The 24,719-nt window shown below is 41.8% G+C and overlaps 1 protein-coding gene across 44 annotated transcripts in view; it reads right to left on the bottom strand.

Moving 5' to 3' along the window:
- The window catches only part of tcf7l2 (transcription factor 7 like 2), a 189,764-nt gene extending 174,113 nt beyond the window's left edge, over nt 1-15,651 (bottom strand). For 14 of the 44 annotated variants that reach the window (XR_011935519.1, XR_011935520.1, XM_072479375.1 and 11 more), the window contains exons 1-3: nt 15,129-15,649; nt 14,782-14,851; nt 14,406-14,530 (exon numbers count right to left, since the gene is read on the bottom strand). Coding sequence is in view for 42 of the 44 variants with exons in the window: in XM_072479375.1 (XP_072335476.1) it covers nt 14,406-14,530; nt 14,782-14,851; nt 15,129-15,317 (384 nt within the window). In the remaining 2 variants the exon portion in view is untranslated. Of the gene's footprint in view, nt 1-14,405; nt 14,531-14,781; nt 14,852-15,128 lie in introns of all 44 variants that reach the window. The other 30 variants (XM_072479376.1, XM_072479378.1, XM_072479384.1 and 27 more) reach the window with 4 other exon arrangements.
- Between the last annotated feature and the right edge of the window lie 9,068 nt (nt 15,652-24,719).

Here is a 24,719-nt window from a genome sequence, read left to right as displayed (position 1 = left end):
TCGAAACCTGTACATTGTCTCTATTGCACACTAACTGCAATGAAGGACAAAGTTAAATGTAACTGTTGGGACATCTATTACAATTTTCTCATTTTAATACCATGGTTAGGTGAGATTAGGTAGGAGACAACGTAAAAATGTCAATGTGGCCGACTAGATTGTATTTAAAAGTATGGATAGACTCATCCGATGGGTTACAACCAGAATCAGAGTCAATTTAAAAACTGCAATACCAGAATATACTTTCCAAAAGAACTACAGCAGTAAAATATGTGAAAGTTTTATGTTGCTGACAATGCAGTTAGTCCGTACAAATAACAACATATTAAAAGAGCATAATCTTTTGAAATTTCTGAATTGCAAGCATCAATTGCAAGAGTATGAAACGGTACAGTGACTCAGTGCAATTTACCAAATGACATTTGAAAGACACAGTGGATTAAGGAAGTCATACAGTGGTCAAGAGGGCACACAGAAAACAATGATAAGGATGGTAGTAGTACTGTACAAAGGATTTATTTAAAAGGTTTAAATTGCTACCTGATGCTTAACAGTTCAAAAAATGCCTGAAATTTGTAACGTATAATATACGCCAAAGATTTATAACAATCATATCATCTTTGCTATTCCCAATAGGTCCACAGGATTTTAAAAAACACTCACATTAACTCCACTACTTGAAAAAGGGGGGGGGGGAAAAAGGACAAAATAATGCTGAACCTCTTTAAAACACATTTAAGAAAAATCAAACATTCAAGCACTGCTCCCATCCCCGTTTGCTGATCATAACATAATTTTCATTTCTGCACAGACAACATTAAAGGATAGATCCATGTACATTAAAGACTCCTGAGATTTTTCTCAGCTATAATTTAGGAGAATTAGTAAAAGTCAAGATACATGGAAATCTTCAACGAAAGGAACAATCCCAACAGATTATCAGAGAAATTTTTCATTAAAATTATGTTACAGATTAATTATGGATAAAAGAACAGAATGCATTAACTACACAATGTTCTAACTGCAGAATAAAAGGAGCTACATTATTAAATTTAAAACAGGGAAAACAGGCAAATTAAAAAAAATATATCATTTTGTTTTGGCTTCACAAAAGCGAGAGAGAAACCAAGCACGTGAGAAAATCTCACATCTCAGGCCAAGATGCAGGAAACGGAGCAAGAAACAACTAATTGCTACGTACCAGTTCCCTGTGAAACTCTCCAAATTGGACATTAACGTTTTAAAATAATTAAATTGTGTGGTGGCACCATGATTCTATTTTGGGCTGTGATTCGAAACTCAATAGGCCACACACCTTGACATTCACTCCAGTTTACATCCTGCAGGTAACTACATATTGTATGAAAAATTCCAGAGTATTTATTAATACAATGGAAGGAAGTCAGTACAGACAATTAATGTTAGCTGTGAAAAAGGCCTCAAAATGAACCTATTTTCCCCTTCAAATTCCTGTGTAGTAATTGAATCCTTAACTGTTTTCTTAAGGATTGGAGTTACAAAAACATCCAGCCTTTCTGAATCCATTTGTACTGAATAAGTGCATAGAACAAGATAGGGCTGAAATTAGGAAGAGAGAGACAGGAACCACACACATGGAAAACGCAGGATTATAACAAAAGCACTCCCTCCCCAACCTCCATTTAACAAACATGAATTTGAATCCCTTATCCCTTTTCTTTTCATAGGTAGCCACTGGGTTGGGGGCTGTTCTAATTATTCTAACATTAACAGCAATTACAAGTACTACTCAAACACCTTTTGTTTCCTGTACAGCTTTTGCCAGCCTGAAATTCTTGTCCTAAGAATGCTCTCTCTGGAAGCTCTTTTCCCCTTCAGAAAGAAACATTTACAAGTTGCTGCCCATTTTATTCATGTCCCAGTGGCCCAATTGAAATTTTAATGGAAATTTGTCCAGGCTTTTCTTCCCAGAAAGCCAGCGCAGCCCTGGGCAATCCCTGTGGAGACTGAACCCATCCGCCTGCCCTCTCCCCTCCCCCGAAAAGGAATTGGATACTGTCATAGAAGCAGCCCCCTCGCTCCGCCAGGCCTCCAGGTGTCTATTCAACAGCTTGCACTGGGGTTTAATTTGAAAATTCCATGCATTTTCTTTGTCTGAACATTTCATTACTCTCCATTTATAAACAACTCACCAGGTTTCTCCAGTACACAATGGCAAAGCGAAAAAAACATTGTATTTTCACAGCCACAGTAATTAGTCTTTCTTTGGCCATCTTATTGCTGCTTTCTGGTACTTTAAACTCAGAACGCCATTGTTGTCCTAAACCCACGTCACTGCCAAATTTATCAAAAGTATTAATTGCCAAAGTTCATAAGTTACAAGCCAATTAAATTCTGTAGTTTTGTTAGTTACACAACTCTTTCAATGGCCCTAACCCCGATCGTTGATGTACCATAGGTGGCAGCATGCAAATCCATCTTTGAAACCTCCAAGAACCATTGCAAAAATTGAGATTGACTTCTACCCAGAGTATTAATTATGAACTGCCCGTGTGGGTGGTCTGCATTTTGAACGGTGAAGATAAAACCACTGGTAATTCATTCAATAAACTATGCCACATGAATTTACTTGTATCAAGAAACTTTTTAAACACAATGTGAGCTTTTTAAAACCATGGTCAAAATCATGGTCTTCGGCATCTGACACAAAGAGTTCATTTCCACTATGGCATCACCAGAATGGCACTTCTGGCTTCAGAATCATCCATTCACAACAGACCATCTTCCGCTCAATGGATGGGACAGCAGCACAATGGTTAGCACTGCTGCCTCACAGCTCCAGGGACCTGGGGTTCAATACCAGCCTTGGGTGACTGTGTGGAGTTTGCACTTTCTCCCAGTGCCTGTGTGGGTTTTCTCCAGGTGCTCCGGTTTCTTCCCACAGTCCAAAGATGGTTGGGTTAGGTGGATTAGCCGTGCTCAATTGGCCCTCATGTCCAAAAGGGTTAGATGAGGGTTACAGGGATAGGGTGAAGGTGTAGGCTTAAGTAGGGTGTTCTTTCTCAGGACACATGCAGACTCAATGGGCCAAATGACCTCCTTCTGCACTGGTGGGATTCTACGATTCTCTCCATCCATTGAATTGGATATTCCACAGTTTCGGAAAAAGGTTTGTGCACGAATAACAACCCAGAGTTTGATGACAAAACAGCGTGCATATTCCCACTCGGGGATCGCTTTTTCTCCACCAACCATCCATCTTTTCTATTCGATAAAGAGATAATCCTTGAATGGCTTGAGGCACAGATCCAGAAGTTGCATTAGAGATATTAAAACCCCTAGTATACCTGCAATATCGGTGTCATTCATTTCCAGGCACCCAATTTATACTTGTCGCTACATGTTCCAGTCTAATAAACTGCATTCATCATGCAGGACATCAGGACACCTATTCCACACACTTTCATTCCATCCTCCTCCATCTAACCATTATCATGGACATGCACAGAAAATCCTGCAGGGATCCTGATTTTTGGTATGGTTTTTAAGTTTGAAATTTGCCATAGACTATAATTTTTTTCAAGTCATCTTCTCATTTTTTTTGTCCGTTTTACTAGAACCTTTCCACTGCAGAGTTTAGTTGCTGAACATATCAAAATTAATGGACGTTTCGTCCATGTTGCTAGCATGGCATTATGGGTACTCGTATTACTGCCGCCATCTGATGAAACATGGAAACTGGTAATTACAGCAGAGACCTTTCAGCAGTCTCTGAGCGATCTTGACCTTCTGTTGCGGGGGCGGCTGGAGTGATGCAGTGGTTAGCACTGCTGACTCAAAGCGCAAGGATCCAGGTTCGATCTCAGTCCCGGGTCACTGTCCGTGTGGAGTGTAGCCAGTTAAAATGGCTAACTCCCGATTAGAATGGCCAAACCCCGATTTAGAATGGCAAACGGAAGAGGCTGATGGGAAAATCAGCCAACAGGACTCAAACAGGCAGCTACAGGTAAAACTGTGTATTCACCTCTGGGGAGGCCAGACAGAATCGATACCTGCAGCCATCAACATAACAACACCCCAGCCATCTGAATATAAATTAGCAATCCCCGGGAACAATGTGCACCAAATTAGACACACAAAGCCAACCCAGACTTTTTGGCGCCAGCAGAAGCCTACACAAAGAGAGGTGAACGACCACCTCAAAACCGCCCATCGATCAAGGAATCGCTCCAGCATTGGAGAATATCGAACCAAGTGATTGGGACAAAGTCCAATCACTTGGAACCAGGTACAGGGTCCACCCTGAAAGGCAGGAAGCCCTTGGGGACTATAAGAATAGAGTCCAAGTTCAAATCGACCCTTCTTCTCCTCTCCGCACCCTTCGAGACTCTTCTGCTGACCTTCTACAACAGCCGCTAGAATCGTAAGTATTACTCCAACGCTCGCTACGAGAAAGGCGCTCCTGGCTATCGACCTGTCCCAGCTTTGAATCCCGCAGGCTCAGAACCCATACGAAAGGCCATTCGGTTCCCTGACCTAGTGGGCCATTTCCAAAGTTAAGTATTGGCCTGTTAGTTGTAGGAAGTAGCTTAGAAGTAGAATTAATGTATGAGTATTGATTACTGTATATCATAAATGTGCGTTGATTTAACCCTTACTAAGCGGTGTGTTGGATTATTGATCATTACTCAGACTTGAACCACGTGGCGGTATCAGAAAGATACCTGCCGACTCAAGAGCAAAGGTGATAGAACAAGAGCAATTAAACTAAGGCTAAAATGAGCAACAGGAGTTTGCACATTCTCCCTGTGTCTACATGGGTCTCACCCCCACAAACCCAAAGATGTGCAGGGTAGGCGGACTGGTCATGCTAAATTGCCCCTTAATTGGGTTTCTTTAATTTGTTTTATAAAGATCTTCTGTTACAACACAAGATACGTTTGTTCCATACAGCTGCTACACATACCAGCTATTGTTGCTAATATCCTTGCTGGACTCGGGGTTGATTTTGTGTATATGTACATATTGCATTTCTGATGACAAATAAACTATTCTGACTATTTTTTGAGTACCCATTCTGAAAAACGCTTCTCAAGATCAGGCCAGTTGTTTGGCTCTGTTCTCATGGACATCTTCCATTTTCACACCAGTTTTTCCGCAGCAGTTATTTCAGGAGTTAAACAACACTTTGGCTTTTAACTTGAAATCTTTTGCTGCATTGAGAAGACTCTTTCTTACCACCCACCTCTCCCAAAGTGTGCTGAATTGGTCAATATCAAGCTGAGCAACAGGGATGTAATAATCTCAATTCCATTAAGTTGGGAAAAGAAGCTAAGATAGGAACCTTGTTTCAAATTTCTATCCTATTACTAGAATGTACACGTATCATATGCATTTGAATACCCAGTTATATTGGGTGTTGATAGAATACCTGCCATTAAAACATAGCTATCTAGGTGAAAGAACAGCAAGACTCTCAGCACTTCAGAAACTGGACCACGGGGCAGCATGGTGGCGCAGTGGGTTAGCCCTGTTGCCTCACGGCGCCGAGGTCCCAAGTTCGATCCCGGCTCTGGGTCACTGTCCATGTGGAGTTTGCACATTCTCCCAGTGTTTGCGTGGGTTTCACCCCCACAACCCAAAGATGTGCAGGCTAGGTGGATTGGCCACGCTAAATTGACCCTTAATTGGAAAAATTGAATTGGGTACACTACATTTTTTTATTTTAAAAATTAAAGAAAAAAGAAACTGGATCACAGCAAGACGTTTCAGAGTCAGAACCTCGGGTTGTTAAAGGTCTGGCCTCCATACTTCGAACAAGTGCTTTGTACCAGTGGAAGACACAAAGCATCCCAAGAACGGTAGAAAATCAAGGAGCAAAAGAAAGGGAGGAACATAAAACAATCAGAATCACTTGAGGAAATGTACTACAAAAACTATTGAGGCTGAACCTGATGGCCTGCATCCCAAGGTCAGAAAAGAAGTTGATGCTTTGGTTGCAATCTTCCAAAATTTCATATATTGTGGAAAGATCCCAAAATTTCATATATTGTGGAAAGATCCCAGACGAATGGAAAACCACAAATGTTACATCATATTTAGGAGAGCAGGGAGATAGAAAGCAGGCTAACTGGCATGTAGTTTACTAACATCAGTCATTGGGAAATGCTAGAATCCATCATTAAGGAAGTAGTAGCAGGGCACTTGGAAAATCATAATACACAATCAGGCAGAGTTAATATGATTTTGTGAAATTGTGCTGGACAAATTAATTTATTTGAGGATGCAACAGGCAAGCTGGATTCAAGGGGAACATGCAGATGTAATATATTTGGATTTCCAAAAGACAATAGAAGGTGCTATATAAAAAGGCTACTGCACAAGTTTAAAGCTCATGATTTGCGGGTGATAGATTAGCATGGAGAGGGGGAATTAGCTAATTATAGGAAAGGGAGAGTCAGATAAACTAACTAGTTGAGTGCCACAATCCCAAATATCTAGGACCGATATTAACAACATGCATGAAGGGACACTATCAGCAAAATTGGTGGGAAAACGATTTGTAAGGAAGATACAACAGAGCTGCAAAGGGGTAAAGATGTTTTTTTTTTTAAATATATTTTATTACAAACATGTATCAAAATAGGTTACAGCGAACAAACACCCCTGGGAAACATCCTTCCCAACAATCAACGATAGTCTGTTCAGACTTTTCCTCTTTTTCACCCCCCCCCCCCCCCCCCCCCCCCCGCCCCCGCCCGCACGACGAACAGCCCCTCAAACACGGTCACAAGCATCCGGCCCACCTTTCCTCAAACCCCTCTGAAGAGCCCCTTAACTCGTACGTTATCTTCTCTAATCACAGGAAGTCGTACAGGTCACCCAACCAAGCCGCTACCCCCCGTGGCGATGCAGACTGCCACTCCAGCAAAATTCACCGCCGTGCAATCAGAGAGGCGAAGTCCAAGACATCGTCCTTCCTCCTCTCCATAGGAGTAAAGATGGTTTATGGCAGTGGGGGAAAAAATTGGCAGATGGAGTATAATGTGGGGTAAGTGTGAGGTTGTTCACTTTGGCATGAAGAATAAAAAAGCAGGATAGTATTTAGATGACGAGAGACAGCATAATAACAGTACAGAAGGATCTGGGTGTCCTTGTACATGAATCACAATACATCAGGCAGGCCCAGCAAGTAACTAAGATAAATGAAATGTTGGCCTTTATTGCAAGCAGAATGAATTTTTAAAAAATATATATTTACCCCCAATTAAGGGGCAATTTAGCATGGCCAATCCACTTACCCTGCACGTCTTTTTTGGTTGTGGGGGTAAGCCCCACACAGACACGGGGAAAATGTGCAAACTCCACACGGACAGTGACCCGGAGGCAGAATCGAACCCGGGTCCACAGCGCCCTAAGGCAGGAGTGCTAAACATTGCACCACCATGCTGCCCAAAGCAGAATGAACTATAAAGATAGCTAAAGTTGCACAGGGGATTGGATTTGGTCTGCTTATATTCGCATGTACAGAGTGGTCACTTTTTATGAAAGGATATTTTTCTGTAAATTTATAGTTTAGCGTACCCAATTCATTTTTTCGAATTAAGAAACAATTTAGCGTGGCCAATCCACCTATCCGGCACATCTTTGGGTCAAGGGGGGGGGTGGGGGGGGGGGGGGGGGGGGGGGGTGGGGGGGGGGGTTGGGCGAAACCCACGCAATCACTGGGAATTGTGCAAACTCCACACAGACAGTGACCCAGAGCCGGGATCGAACCTGGGACTCGGCGCCGTGAGGCAGCAATGCTAACCACTGCGCCCCCATGCTGCCTTCATTTTTCTTTAAACTCTAGGGGTGGCACGGTGGCACAGTAGTTAGCACTGCTGCCTACGCCGCTGAGGACCCGGGTTCGATCCCGGCGCCAGGTCACTGTGTGGAGTTTGCACATTCTCCCTGTGTCTGCGTGGGTTTCGCCCCACAACCCAAAGATGAGTTTGTTACGTGGATTGGCCACACTAAATTGCCCCTCAATAATTGGAAAAAAATAATTGGGTATGCTAAAAAAATGTTTTATTTCTTTAAACCCTGAATCTTATGCACAGTATATTTACCACAAATAGTTGAGAGAAGCAAGTAGGCTTTACATTACAGCTTTTTAAAAATGCTCCTGACACAAAAGTTCATATACATTACAGCTTGTTGGTGCTTTACAAAGTGCATTAAGCGGAGAGAGAGGAAGGGCATGAATGTGCATTTTTCTCAATTAGAATGAAGCCAACTGATTATCGCCTTCACCAACAAAAATAGTTAAGGGAAGAGAAATAACAGATAAAATCACAAGAAAACGAGAGCCGAGGAAATTAGCAGTCCAATTTCAGGTGCAACAGCACTCACAGCATCTAAATGCAAAATACAAGTAAAAATGTGAGCAATAGTAACTGAATCACACAACTAAATCTTAAATTATCTTAATTTCTGCAGACTTGCCTAAGGCACCTCAGAATACCTCCAGGATAAAATTCCTTTCATTCTGGATTTTCAATGCCACCCTAAAAAACCAAATAGTCTTACGAACCCAAAACAATCTTGGCTTTGATCCATGGCCTATGCAGAGGTGATTTCAGCCAAGGATCCATCAGGCACTGTAGTTAGCTCCAAAGCCCATGATTCAAGGAAAGAATATATTGCCCAGGGTGCCCACTGCTAATACTACATAGCAACCCCAATTAGAAGCGAGCAAGGTCTCCAGGAGACAACAAGATCAGGTCCTGCTGTGATTACAGCTGAACAGGTCACTCATATTCACTGTCAAGACTTATGCTATAGACAAGGATGACACCCAAGCAGAATCCTACCCACTGAAAAGATTTTTTAAACTTCAGTTGGACAGATAGGAAAAGGCTATCATTTGCACAAGTGTAAGGCATGTACAGTAATGCCAGAACTGGGTTAGCATTTTTCTATTTGTTATTCCAAAAGGGATACAACAGACAATATGGCAGTGAAGTCCAATCTAGAGACATGTAAACCCTTCCAAATCCTAGCAATCCAAGCCCTCCTAACTCACGTAACATGCTTTGCATTTGTGTGCATGTTCCTCATCTGTTCAACTGCTCTATTTGAATTTTGTGGGCCTGGAGGTTCGGCAATGCCTGTTTTTAGTGCATAACTTGAAAATCAGAATAAGATTGGATGGTACACTTGGGAACAAAGTAAAGCATATTATGCTACACACCTACGTGCCCACACCAAATCAACATCTGGGCACCTGAGCCATGAAGAGACATACAAGGCAAAAAGCTCAAGTCTCCAGTATCAGAGACATTATACAGATAACAATTTGCTCCTTAACCTATTCAATTTGGGCATCAGTTCAGTGATGGCCTTCATTCAATGTAGCACAAGTCACTTATCACCACTGCAGATTTAGCTCCAGATGTATAGTTATCCTATTTTCTACATTTGTAGCAATTGGTTTTATGTTCCTGCTGTAAGGGAAAGAGCAAAGGACACAGAAACATCTAACTTTACTGTGCAACTCCCAATTACCCACCAGAATCCAGGAGGCTCACATATCAACTAACATATAGGCTCGCCAAGTCATCTGTTTCTGTATAAGATTCAATGGCTTCATTGGCCAAGTGAAAGACAACGGTCAAAAATAATTATTTTACTCAGGCAATAATGCGCATGCATGTTCCCTTCCAATCCATTTCCCACCCAAAGAAAAATCCAACGTTGGAACCATCTATCAATGTGCCACTTCCATTTAGTCAGATTGAATAGCCCCCATCCACTAACAGGTTCGCCCAAACTAGTAATAAAAACAATTTGTGGAGAGAAAAGAAGTGAAACTGATCCCAACAATCTCCCCTCCTCCCCAACCGCAGAAAATGGAACATTTGTTATAATGACGAGGGAATACTTCAAATTTAAACATTCGACTCCTACTTGGTTGATCTAGTGTCATATTGGTTTGATTTTTACCCCCACGTCCAAAAAAAGATTTTTACAGTTTTGTTTTGAAAGTTTAATGTTGAACCCACTTGTGTGGACAGAAACATTAAGCAAAGGAGAGCTATGTCAGCGACTACACACTTTACAAAAAAAGGATACTTAAAGAAAATTTCACTCCTACTTTTTTTTTTAAGTCAATGGTGGCAAACAGTACATTCCTCCTCCTCCCCCCCCCCCTCCCCCCCCCCCCCCAACAACCACCAAAGCCTATTCATACTTAATTAGGCACAACAAAAACTCTAGTGTTCCAAATTTAGTTTGTAAATATTTACAGCACGAATAGATTTCCATTTGCTGATCACTGCTGAGAAACCTCACCATCCTCTACATCTGCATTTCATTGACTTAAATATACCACATGTTGAGATGGGAGCGGTCTCAAATCATTTGAATCACTGCACAAATATGCAAGTGATTTATCGTTTCTTTAAAATTGCACTGGTTCAGTTGGACTCCACTTTTCGTGCAAATTACTCCTTCTGGTCTGGTAGGGCCGATGAATAATCAGGGCAACCTAATTAGATTCTAAATGTACCCTGCCTTCCCAATCCAAAGGTAAAATACCAAAACATATGCCATAACTGCTCATACACTGACACATCAGACATATAGAAAGAGTTTGATATGGTGTTTAAAGAGCCCATTCAGCACCATAAACCCCCCAGAGATGGCAAATTAGGAACAATTAACATGTGCAGCCACAGCACCAAATAGGAGACCGTTTACTAAATCTCTCTCAACACCTGGAAGAAAGGCAATAACCAATTCTTTGCCTCATGCAATTAAAACCCTACGTAAACACACTTAATCCAGATTACAATTCTTGATGTGTTTAGAGGGTTAACCTTGCACATTGAAAACAGCCAACTACAAATAAACAACACTGCAAAGCAATGATGAAACCACCTTTCTAAACACCACCAGTTTTCTTCAGCGCCAAGTCCCATTCCCAACATCGCCTCGGATCGCAGGGTATAAAGCCAATTTAGCACCAACTACTTCAACATTCATAAATGACAGAAGCCATAAATACATTGCTGCAGATTTATGGCTATATTGCAATTGCTAGCCAAGGGTTTGGGGACATATTTCTTTCTGATGGATTGTCAAGGTGTAAATTTGGCTGCACAGTAGCTGTGAAATCTAGTAGAAGAAACTTCTCGCCCACTAGCCCTGACTAAAAGGTATAAAAGACAAACAGCATTTCCCCCGAAATCACAAGGATTTAAAACTCCACCGACAAACAATTGCTGCACGAGAGTTATGTAGCCCTCAAAAACTGAACTAGCCACTGCAGAAAGCTGAACAGCTGGAAAATCTCCTCCAACTTTAGTCATGGTACAGAAACTTATGTTCTCACAAATCTCTGCAGCTGTCAATCCCAAGCACATCATTCTAAAAATTATTACTTAGCTAGTTTTACAGTTTTAATGCATTTTTATTTCAAACCACATCAACCCCTTTCTTTTGACTTCTGTAAACTAAATCTGGATAAATGTTTTAAAATAGCAAAAGTCAAGGCAAGGGGAAATGCACAAGAGTAGATCTTGCATCGTTATGCTACCTTTCAGACAAGAATTGCCCATAACATGTTAAAAATAGGAAGAGTTAAGAATTACAGGTTCTATTTTGAAAACAGTAGAATTATGTGACTCTTGAAATCATGAGCAGCAAAGACTTAATGCAACCTAGAGATGAATTCATGCGAAACCTTAAAACTTTGTTTTCCTGTTACAGTGCTGTTTTCAAGGTGTTTTTTTTTTTTAAAAACAGAAACTTCACTTATGGAACGTTCCCACATCATTTTAATTTCAAACACAGGAGGAAACAAAATTCTGTGCTTGACCAATATTGTTTCATATTCTGTTCAACTTGCCTCATGCATAGTTCCAAACAAACAAACTCATATTACTTATTTCCAATTATCATAATGAAAAGCTTAGAGCTAAATATCCTTAGTAAGTACGTTCAAATTATTAAGTACTTAAAATCATCTTTCTTCAGAAGTAAGTAAATAAACTGAAACCACTCTTAAAATCACCTGCAAAGTCACCCCCTACAAAGTCAATGGCCCTATTAATGCCAATATATATTCTTTAAAGTTGCCCACAAACCTGTCACAGTAATACCTGTAATGGATATACAGATGTTTGACTGAAAGAACAGATCAATTATTTAGAAATGAAATGCCCTCAGAAGGGGTTGCTACCTGGGACGCCTGTAAATGGAATCTTAAGATTACGTATTTGACCTGTACTTTAACTGCAAGTCATAAACATTTTGTACACGATGCACAAATCTCCCAACACAAAAAGGCCAGAAACACCTGCCCCGTTCAATGTGATAAACATTTTATTGCTATTTAAAACAGAATGGACTGTAATGATAAATAGCTTTCCATTTTGCCAAGAAAAAAGATATGTACCACATCGAAATACTGCTGTACAATTTGCAGGAATGGATACATCTAGCCCACTGTGGAAGAGACCACTTAGTTTCACTCAGGTTCTATTTGCTTTTGCCCACTGCCCCATACTGGCAATATACATTATCTCGGCCGAAAGCTAGCATTTAAAAACGTTACGCCACCAAAATTACAGTAGTAATTATCATAATGATAAATGTCTCATCTGGTTCCTCCAACATAATATACTGACAGTGCCAAAACTAGACATTTAATTATGATACTACTTGTTGGACTGTTGGAGAGCAGTATAATTTAATACATTATTCAGAAGATATAGCAAACATAAAGGTCTGCAATTTATGTACATGTGCAAATTTTAAACCGAGGTACAGCTTCTGGACCTAATGCGCTACTGTACATGTTGGTCAAGCAAATGGCACAAAGTCTATTTTCCAATTTTACAAGTCAGCGTGTGGGTTAATGCATTAACCTACAGCATATAGGAATACTGGACCAGCTACTATTCGTGAACACAAAAAGCCTTTCGAAAACAAACAAAACATTCCACATTTTTACTTGAATAATTCCAAGATTCTCTGCAATGATGTACACCACACACTCAATCCTGTGGATATCTTCAAAAACATATCCAATTACAGGAAAAAAAACTAATGCATCTTAAATTACTATTTAGACCTATAAATTTTCACACTGAAAAACAAATCAATTGTTTTCCAGCTGCAGTGAATTCGACAAATGTTGCACACAAAAAAAGTGTTATTTTGGTTTTATGAAACGGAAGTCAAATCGTTTTGAAAGCTTCCACTTTTGGTGAGCAAACAGAACGACTCCGGATTTCAAAACTGCAACCAATATATAACTGGGCATTCACAGTGACATTTTCAGAATCCTTCCCAATAAACATCCCTCCCACCACCTCCTTCCCGGAATTCAGCACGGAGATTAAATTAAAACCGCCAGGTTTGGGAAACTGGGGGGGGGGGGGGGGGGAGGAGAGAGAGAGAGAGAGACCAGATGTTAATAATATTGCAATGTAATCCACGTGGTGGGGATTTTCAATCCTGGTGCGGAACAATTTCAGAGTTTACGTCGCTTGTTTAAAACTCAGTGGTTCTCTCCCCCACCCTTTTCACGTGACTCTGATACTATTTCGGGGCTGACGGGAGCTGACAGTCTTGGAGGTAAACTGGGAACCAGCATTTTTTTTTAAAAGCCCATCGACTCGAGCAAATTAGCCCCAATCGTAACCGTCATGTCCCGCTGAGCTCCCCATTGTATTGCATGATGACCTGTAAAAGTCTACATTTCCAATGCAGTTAAGGTTTTACAAAAACGTCTGACTGCCTTCATTGGAATGCCATGAAAACAAAAGAAGCCACAACACACAAAAATCGCCTTCCTCAAGTTACTGTAAAGGCGCTCCATAAAAACTGCTCCTTTTAAAAACACGCCTTTTTAAAATCCAGTTTGCAATCAAATGCACGCACCGGATATTTCTGCTAGGGAGACTTTTTTTTTTTTAAAAGGCAGCAAAATAAATAATACAATTTCACAGGGGGGCTACCTCCTCTCCTCCCCCCCCCCCCAAAAAAAAATGAGCAAACAAATGGCAGCTGACAATGGAACTTGGAATGTCACCTACTGGGGGGAGGGAGGAGAGGGGAGGCTTACACCCAAATGTGTTTTTAAAAAACTTCGTTGCAAGTTCACCTAGTCCCAATCACAAGCACACAGCGAGGGCAAACTCTGCCAACACATACATGGCACAGGGCTCTAGTTACCAGCCTCTGAAAGATTTAGTGTTTAATGACTGCCTTTTCTCAACAAGACGAGAAAATAAGGGAAAATTAAAACAGCACGGCCCTGGTGCAAAAGTGTCTGCGCGGTTTTTTAAAGTAAATACGCCAGAAACAAAGCATGCGTACTTCTCTTCAACTATTTTGTGAGACTTTTTAGAATTTTGTATAACAAATAAACCTACCGTCCTCGCACTGGGAGATAAAGATCCATTGGGAAGGTAAGGACTTGCCAGGTCAGGAATCATAATAAATGGATAGCCGGGGTATGGTGGGCCCTTGAACAACCCTCCATCTTGCCTCTTTGCCGCTAGGTCAAGAAACATGGCGGGGAATGAGAGAGAAAAAGGAAAAAAAAGTTAGGGATCAAACTTTTCTCAACATACTTTATGCAACAAAACACTTCGCCGCAGCCGCTCCCGACTCAATGAGAGAGAGCGACATTTGAGGGCGAAAAAGGAAAGAGAAGCTATGGAGGGGGGAGGGGGGAGGGGGGGGTGGTGAGAAATACTTTTTTTTAAACAAAAAACTTTTTTTTTGTTTCTTTTCCGGCCAACTCACCTTCTTCTAAACTCTCCCTGGATTTGTCCCGAAAAGTTTCTGGCTGCCGAGGCGGCGGCCGTCTTTCCGCCTTGAGAGGAACATGGTGGATGCGAGAGAGAGAGAGAGAGTCAGACACACAAAGTCACAAGAGTTTGGATTATTCAGCTGCGATCATCAGGTTGCAACATTATTATAATTTAACAGGAACACAAAGTATCTGTGGTAGAGAATCGTTTTATTTCCCCCTTCGTTTCAATATGAATCCACCCCATTCCTCCTCCAAACCCCCCCCCCCCCCCCACTTTTACCTCAGAAACAACAAAAATAAACTAAACAAACAAGAGATTTTTTTTTTTGCCGCTTACCTCGGAGTCTGATGAACTGTTTTGGTTGGTTTCTGACTCGTTTACTAATGAAGACTTGACGTCTGCTAAATCCCTTTCTGCAGAAGCGTTCTCCGAGATCTTTTCTTCCTGCTCCCCTTCATCTTTAAAAGAGATCATTTCATCATTGGCCCCCAGATCGTCGCCGCCACCGCTGTTTAGCTGCGGCATCTTTTTTTTTTTAAATGCCTTTTCTCCCTTTCTTTAAAAAAATATATAAAAAGTGATCGACTTGATGCAACTCGTTCGGGGGGGGGGGGGGGGGGGGATGGGAGTGTTGGGGGGGTGTTGTTAATCCGTCGCAAGTATGTTTTTTTTTCTTCTTCCTCTCCTTGGTCTTCTTCTTGCCCCCCTCGCTATTCTGTGAGTGAGTAAATAAATCGCAGGAGCGGTAATTGTTAGTGAAGGCACGCCGAGGTGCTGGCTCTCCTGCTCGGACTGAAGTTGTAGGAGACTCGGCGGCGGCTGCTCCACTTCAAAGGCTCGCCGCTGTTTGATTGACACTTTGATTGACAGGGAAAGCTCCACAGCCTGTCCCGCTCCCAAACTAATGAGATGCACAAGAGGGGAATACGTACAGGGTAATGAGGAGGGACTTACATGACGTCTGCATCAATAAATTAAAAGGCAACAGAGAGAGAGAGAGAGACCGAGGGAAAAAAAGAGGGGTTGGCTGAGGTTTTTAGTGTTAATCAAAAGCCCTTGGACTTGATTTCCACAATCTTTTTATTTTGCTGTTTTTGATCTCTTAACTTTTTGTTCCAATTTATGCATCATCCCATTAAGGGTTTTCCAACCCCATTCTAGTTTTTTTTTACATTATATTACAACGTTGCAGTCGATCTTCATATATATATAATACATACTGTATAGTGAATCAAACAGTTGTAAAGTCGACACATCTTTTCATGTGCTCTTAGCCTGATCAGTTTGCTACTTGAGCATGCTGAACCATTCCAAATAAATGTTAACAATTTTGTAAGTGTCGTGCCTTGCTTCTATTGATGCCGTCTGGTTAATAAGTATGCAACAATGTAATCGCTTCTCCTGACAACCCCCCCCCCCCCCCCAAAAAAAAGTGTTTTAATCTGTAACTATTATTTCCCCCACCAGAAGTTGCCGGCACCGAGTGGGCACGCTGACTTTTAACATGTTCAGCAATATTAAACATGCCGGTAACAGTAATTTTAATACTGAAACTAAACCAGACGAAGTGATGGGGAATCTGCTCCAAGTGAAAGTTTGAGTCCTCGCCGTACCATTATTTTGAATTCAATGGACGTGTGCGTTTACGAGGTGGAACCTTAAATATTAATTGAAATATGGTAGCTCCTGTAAATTGGGAGTTCATTTGCACCTAGGCGCGTGCAACAAAATATCACAAGATCACTCTCTTAGGAGCTTGAAGCGCAAGAGTTTTCAAATACACTGTTTGGATGTGCATCGTTTTTGCAGCTTATGCAATGTGAGAGGAATGTGGCTTTAAAGGAAAGCTACATTCGAGAAAAGGCAATATAATCGAATAGTTTGCATATAGTTAGCGCATTTATCTAAAAACGTATTATTTTCTAAATTGATCAATAATTTAAAAAGCAATATATTTAATATATTCTATACATAGAGCACGACCACTATTTTTACACATTTTTGTTTTAAAATATTTATGTGATGGTCAATTATTTATTTTCTGCCCTTTTATTAAAGCAACTTATGAATGAAATGTGCATCAAATGAGCATGCTGTGTATAAACTGTACGGGGAATTAACATCTCTACATCTCCTTTGATTCGGGCGATTACTAACGCCTCTGCAACCCCAATACAAAAGGGATCGCTTTTTACTTCGCTATATTAAATCAGCACATGCACGTTATAAAGCGTTGGAAAGACAAAGGCAAGATTTGCATCCTTATGCAACTCTCTTTCAACTATTATTAAGCCATCATTGATGTGTGAAAAATTGACGTTCTGTAAGAGGACTAATAGTGGAGGAGGGAATCGAGGTGGAGTTGCTGGCACTTTGATCTTTGATCGGCAAATTCCCATTTTTCTTTGTGTGACTATATTTGGTAAATCAGATTTGCACTCCACGTGTTGTAGGGAGTTTTTTTTTTAAAAGACAACTGCTACTTCCGGGTTTGGGAGGGGGAAAAGAAGCCGAAACTGCTAATGACGTTTGATTATTTTTCCAAATATATCAATTGTAATTGCATTTTCTCAATTTATTGGCGTTCTCAAACCTCGGTGATCGAGTGTGGTTATGCTACAAGGCATTATAAATATTAAAGGGCGTGAATCAGACGCGGTAAATAACTAGTTTTACATTTGAGTTGATTTCCACAATTCATGTATTTTGTTTTGCAAAAATGTTGATATAAATATTTCTCCCACTTAATATCCATCAAAGCGTTTCCATTGAAGATGAAAAAATAGCATCAATGTCAACACGCACCTTAATTAATTAATACTGTACTAATGTGCATTATTAATGTTGATAGGTCAAACCCATATCTGATTTGAATATACCACAGAGAAAACCTATGGTTAACATTGCCATAATAAGAGGATTGTTACATTTAATTGGCCAGTTATTTTTTATTTAAGCATAATGTTTTCACAGTTTATTGTGTCCCTGGCGGCAACCAACCAGAAAGGGTCATGACACGAACATTGGAGAGATTGGAAAAAATAGAGAAGGACATGGAGCAGATTAAGCGCAACACACGCAGATACCAGGCTGAAGCGCCTGCTCATCTTCAATAGGAAGCTGTGGGCTTGCTGGAGGCATGGCATGCATTAGGGGATTTTATCAGGAACATCAGGACTGCAACTTTCCAAAATCACTTGCAAAAGAATTTACACAAACGCGCGCACACACACACATACACACGGACCTCTCAAAGAGACAACTTCAGCAAAGAAACACCTTTTCTAGCAGCAGACAGGAGACTCAGTAAGGTGACATCTGCTCTCTGGCGATCTCTGCTCCGTCTCGGATACTGAGGTTAACTCACCCTTATTCAAAAAGAAAAAAGTTTTATTGAACACCAATTGACTGCAAAATCTTATATAAACCTGACCCGTTACCGGCGGCAGTGTAGTCACACCTTAGACGCATGTTAAATATCAGAATATTGAAGCAAAACATGATTCATCGTATGAAAACACGACACAGATTAGCTTTGATGCATAGATAGTTTACACTCTTACTTTATATTGATCTGTTTGTATTGATTTTGCTTTGTTGCCCAAGACGACGGTGAAGTTCCCGTTATTGCTTTGTCTGAGAGGTGTGGGAGGATTAAAGGGAGTCTGAAGTTTCGGCATTTGCTAAATAAAAAGTACCCTCAGTCCCAAGATGTTCAATTAGCAAAACAAATTGTACATTCCATCGTAAATAATAGTGGCATGTTTGCAGAAAAGGTTACTTCGATAGCCCCACGTAGAACAAGCATGCATAATTATGCACAAAATAATTCATTATTAATTGTATTACACCGAGACAAAGTGTACGGGGAAGCCCCGAAATTTCCGCCAAATTCTGTTTCCGACGAGATGGTTTGCAGCGCAATGGAGCACTACCGAAGAGAATGTAGCAACATTAGTTTACTATTGAATGATAGAGGGTTTACTTGTGAGTCAGTATTAATGTCCAGGCAAGTTCGTTAAACAAAGTTTATCCTTTTAAAATTGGCTCATGAGACGTGACTCGGAATGAACCATATTAATTGATCCAATATGTATCCAGGGTCCTGGAAAGATTTCAGTTTCGAAACAGTGACTGTGTTCTCTTAAATCACGGATTGCAGCAAACTGGGTGTTTACACCGAATAAATCAAAAGCAGTTACCATCCCTATAATGGATTAAAGGCAGCACCATGACGTTGATTCGAGGGGTGATATATTTCGAATCACGTGAATTTACTGGCGTGTGCAAAGTAAAATATGAGAAACTGCAAAAATAAAGAGACGAGTCATTAAGGAAATCAACAAGAATGACCCCCCCCAAAAAAAAACCCCACTTGAAACACTGTGTGACAGTTGGATAAACTGTGTTTACTTTTCATGGTTTGAGTAGTAACATTTACCTTTGTCAGAATTAAAGCTTTTATCGTTCTTTCCACGGGTTTTCAAAAGCCCTCAAAACACTACAGGGCAGACGACACGGAAACTTCAATTTTGATGGGAAAATGGGTGGAATCACAGAATAACATTTGAAAAAGAAAATACCAATAAAATCCCAGGATGTTATGTAATCAAAATGGAATTTGGGGTATTCAGTCAATGGTGATTTTTTAAAAAATAAATGAACGGTTAGGGAATGCTAATCCTGGCTCAAACGAAAGGCAAAAATAAGAGGGAATTTGACTTGGCCACAGTCAACTGATGACATGGAAAACACGGTCCAGATGAAAACATTCCCTTTTGTAGCAATGTTGAATAAATGTAGTATATCCTGATCATAAAATGTACACAATGGTTACCAAATTAGAAACCAGTTTTAAGTTAAATGTTTAACATCATACCTCAAAACATCCCTTATCCATAAAATAACACCCACTGATATACCTATAAAATAACATGAACTAATACCCTAAAACATTATTCATCGGTATATCTATAAAATAACATGAAGTAACACTGTAAAACACTACTCACTGATATACCTACTTTAATAAGGACACAAGGAGTCCACACAAAGTAAAAATAAGAATAAAGTTTTATTTACAAATGATATATATGTGTGTGTATTTCCTGGTACATATATGCGTACCTCTTCATCGGTGCTTTTCTTGCTGACTTTATATACACTGGGTAATGGAGGTACCCCTGCTCCTAGCAGGGAAGCTCGTACTCCGCAAGGAGCACTGGGAAGACAAGCATTCCCAACCCGTAGGTCCCGTGCAGGATATTACATTCCTCACCGCCGCCCCCTCCAAGTCCAAAGACACCCTCGATGGGCAATGAGGAGGAGGAGCAGGCGGAAGACATCGGGGTCATTTAGGCTCCGGTAAGTCCTCATGGAGTCATTGCGCCAGATCAGTCGGCATACGCCGCACCGGTGAACGCCGTCTATGGCAGGAACAACATGGCAGATGATCGGCAGGGGGTGACTGAACTATGGAGTCAGCATCCAAGACCTCCGAGATCTGAGTCTCCATCTCGGAGTCAGAAGACACAACATCGGGCATGTCAACGCGAGAGAGAATGGAGGCATCACAGCAGGCTGGTCCGGCAATGAGCTGGAGGATCCAGGGCAGGCTTCTTTCGAGGCACTTCAGGGGGAGCAACCTCCGTGAGTGAATGCGATCCAGGTGTCATTTCATTAGTTGCCCCCAGACCTGAAATTGGTAAGAGACACGTCCCGTTTGACGGACAACAATCCCAGAGAGCCAACGAACACCATCATTAAAATTACGAACAAACACCGCCTCATCATCAAACTGGGCAACACCCTTGAAAATCCTAGTTACGACAGACCTTCACACTGATGTCCAGTCGAAACAAAATTAGTCATGTACAAAGTAATTAACATCTCAATGGGTGATCAACGACATCTTGTGGACATCCAGCCACTTTGAATGGTCGTCCAGTCCAGGACGAGAAATATGGAGAAGGAACCATCAAAATCGGTGTGCACATGGGCCCAAGGGCACCCTGGCTACTCCCAAGGGTACAGGGGTCCTGCTTTGGGGTGCTTTTGGTGTTCTTGGCAGATGGAGTACTGCTGGGCCAAGGTATCGCTATCCATGTCCAAACCCAGCCACCATCACCTCACGGCTCTTAAATTCAATCCCTCTGCTAATGAATGCCAGCACACCATAGGCCTTCTTCACAGCTCTCTCCATTTGAGTGGCAACTTTCAAAGATCTATGACCATAGATCTAATTTATAGCTTCTCGACAGCATTTCCATTTTGCAAACACCGGGATGTTTGTTGTGAAGGTCCTTCAACATGACAGCCTGTCCCTTTGCTGGACAACAATGCTGGTGCCCCACAGGAGAATGCTGTCCTCCACGGTCAACTCTGACAATTTTCAGGAGAAAGCCTCCAACTCCCCTGATAGCTGTCGATGCTGCCCACTGTATAGCATCAGATGATACACCTTAGCAAGTGCAGGGTCGGTTTGCGTCCAGTCACGAACAGACAGGGCAGTGATGGGCAGGGAGTCCATGAAATTCAGGACAGCAGGGGAAGGGGCGGCACGGTGGTGCAGTGGTTAGCACTGCTGCCTCACGGCACCGAGGACCCGGGTCCGATCCCAACCCTGATCACAGTCTGTGTGGAGTTTGTATATTCTCCCCGTGTCTGCATGGGTCTTACCCCCACAACCCAAAGATGTACAGGGAAAGTAGATTGGCCACGCTAAATTGCCCTTTAATTGGAAAAAAAAATTGGGTTCTTTAAATTTATTTTTTAAAAATAGAAAAAAAAGAAATTCAGGACAGCAATCACTTCATCCCTTGTAGGAGGATTCATAAATTTGATCTGCAAATGAAGGTGGTTCAACACATCAGCATGCGCAATCTGGGTTTCTGGACGGTGCTCGAAAGAGTATTCGTAAGCAACCAATAACAGGGCTCAACGATGAATCCTTGCAGATGCTGTTGGTGGGATCGCCTTGGCTTCATAGAAGTGGCCTAGCAATGACTTGTGATTGGTGATGATAAATAAATGGCAGCCATAGATATATTGATGAAATCGCTGTACACTGAATACAACCGCTAGACCTTTCTCAATCTGGGCATATTTTCTTTTAGTCGCAGCCAGCGTCCGAGAGGCAAAAGTGATTGGATGGTCACCGCCGTCATCCATTTGAATGGATAAAACTGTCCCATTTCCATACGGTGAAGCATCGCAAGTGACGTACAATGGTTTTGAGGAGTCAAAATGTGTCAACACCCCTGAAGAAAACAACTGATGCCTGCCATTTCCTGGGCCTTGCCCCAAGCCCAAGGCTGGGCTTTTTCGAAAGCAAATAGAGGAGAGTGAGGATGGTACCAAATTCAGAATAAAGCACCCAAAATAATTCACTAATCCAAGAAAAGAACATAGAAAATACAGCACAGAACAGGCCCTTCGGCCCACAATGTTGTGCCGAACCTTTGTCCCAGATTAAGAACAAATTAATCTACACCCTATCATTCTACCGTAATCCATATACCTATCCAATAGCCGCTTGAAGGTCCCTAATGTTTCCGACTCAACTACTTCCACAAGCAGTGCATTCCATGTCCCCACTACTCTTTGGGTAAAGAGCCTGCCCCTGACATCCCCTCTATATCTTCCACCATTCACCTTAAATTTATGTCCCCTTGTAATGGTTTGTTCTACCCAGGGGAAAAATCTATGACTGTCTACTCTATCTATTCCCCATATCATCTTATAAACCTCTATCAAGTCTCCCCTCATCCTTCTCCGTTCTAAAGAGAAAAGGCCTAGCACCCTCAACCTTTCCTCGTAAGACCTACTCTCCATTCCAGGCAGCATCCCGGTAAATCTCCTTTGCACCTTTTCCAAAGCTTCCACATCCTTCCTAAAATGAGGCGACCAGAACTGCACACAGTACTCCAAATGTGGCTTTACCAGGATTTTGTACAGCTGCATCATCACCTCAAGGCTCTTAAATTCAATCCCTCTGCTAATGAACGCTAGCACACCATAGGCCTTCTTCACAGCTCTATCCACTTGAGTGGCAGCTCTCAAACATCTATGAACATAGACCCCAAGATGTCTCTGCTCCTCCACATTGCCAAGAACCCTACCGTTAACCCTGTATTCCATATTCATATTTGTCCTTCCAAAATGGACAACCTCACACATCAGGGTTAAACTCCATCTGCCACTTCTCAGCCCAGCTCTGCATCCTATCTATGTCTCTTTGCAGCCGACAACAGCCCTTCCTCACTATCCACAACTCCACCAATCTTCGTATCGTCTGCAAATTTACTGACCCACCCTTCAACTCCCTCATCCAAGTCAATGAAAATCACAAATGGCAGAGGACCCAGAACTGATCCCTGCGGTATGCCACTGGTAACTGGGCTCCAGGCTGAATATTTGCCATCCACCACCACTCTCTGACTTCTATCGGTTAGCCAGTTCGTTATCCAACTGGCCACATTTCCCACTATCCTATGCCTCCTTACTTTCTGCATAAGCCGACCATGGGGAACCTTATCAAATGCCTTACTAAAATCTATGTACACTACATCCACTGCTTTACCTTCATCCACATGCTTGGTCACCTCCTCAAAGAAGTCAATAAGACTTGTGAGGCAAGAGCTACCCCTCACAAATCCGTGCTGACTATCCCTAATCAAGCAGTGTCTTTCCAGATGCTCAGAAATCCTATCCCTCAGTACCCTTTCCATTACTTTGCCTACCACCGAAGTAAAACTAACTGGCGTGTAATTCCCAGGGTTATCCCTAGTCCCTTTTTTGAACAGGGGCACAACATTCACCACTCTCCAATCCCCTGGTACCACCCTTGTTGACAGTGAGGACGAAAAAAGCATTGCCAACGGCTCTGCAATTTCATTTCTTGCTTCCCATAGAATCCTTGGATATATCCCGTCAGGCCCGGGAGACTTGCCTAACCTCAAGTTTTTCAAAATGCCCAACACATCTTCCTTCCTAACAAGTATCTCCTCAAGCTTACCAGTCTGTTTCACACTGTCCTCTCCAACAATATGGCCCCTTTCATTCGTAAATACTGAAGAAAAGTACTTGTTCAACACCTTTCCTATCTCTTCAGACTCAATACACAATCTCCCGCTACTGTCCTTGATCGGAACTACCCTCGCTCTAGTCATTCTCATATTTCTCACATGTGTAAAAGGCCTTGGGGTTTTCCTTGATCCTACCTGCCAAAGATTTTTCATGCCCTCTCTGAGCTCTCCTAATCCCTTTCTTCAGTTCCCTCCTAGCTATCTTGTATCCCTCCAGCACCCTGTCTGAACCTTGTTTCCTCAGCCTTACATAAGCCTCCTTCTTCCTTTTAACAAGACTTTCAACCTTTCTTGTCAACCATGATTCCCTCACTCGACCATCTATTCCCTGCCTGACAGGGACATACATATCAAGGACACGTAGTTTCTGTTCCTTGAACAAGTTCCACATTTCAATTGTGTCCTTCCCTGACAGCCTATGTTCCCAACTTATGCACTTTAGTTCTTATCTGACAGCATCGTATTTACCCTTCCCCCAAATGTAAACCTTGCCCTGTTGCACGCACGTATCTCTCTCCATTACTAAAGTGAAAGTCACAGAATTGTGGTCACTATCTCCAAAATGCTGCCCCACTAACAAATCTATCACTTGTCCTGGTTCATTACCAAGTACCAAATCCAATATGGCCTCCCCTCTGGTCGGACAATCTACATACTATGTTAGAAAAGCTTCCTGGACACACTGCACAAACACCACCCCATCCAAACTATTTGATCTAAAGAGTTTCCACTCAATATTTGGGAAGTTGAAGTCACCCATGGCTATTACCCTGTGACTTCTGCACCTTTCCAAAATCTGTTTCCCAATCTGTTTCTCCACATCTCTGTTGCTATTGGGGGG

This window comes from Scyliorhinus torazame, chromosome 16 (assembly GCF_047496885.1).
Source record: "Scyliorhinus torazame isolate Kashiwa2021f chromosome 16, sScyTor2.1, whole genome shotgun sequence".
NCBI classification, from domain to species: Eukaryota; Metazoa; Chordata; class Chondrichthyes; order Carcharhiniformes; family Scyliorhinidae; genus Scyliorhinus; species Scyliorhinus torazame.
Note: the sequence above shows the minus strand (reverse complement) of the source record. Positions and strands in the feature narration are given on the sequence as shown.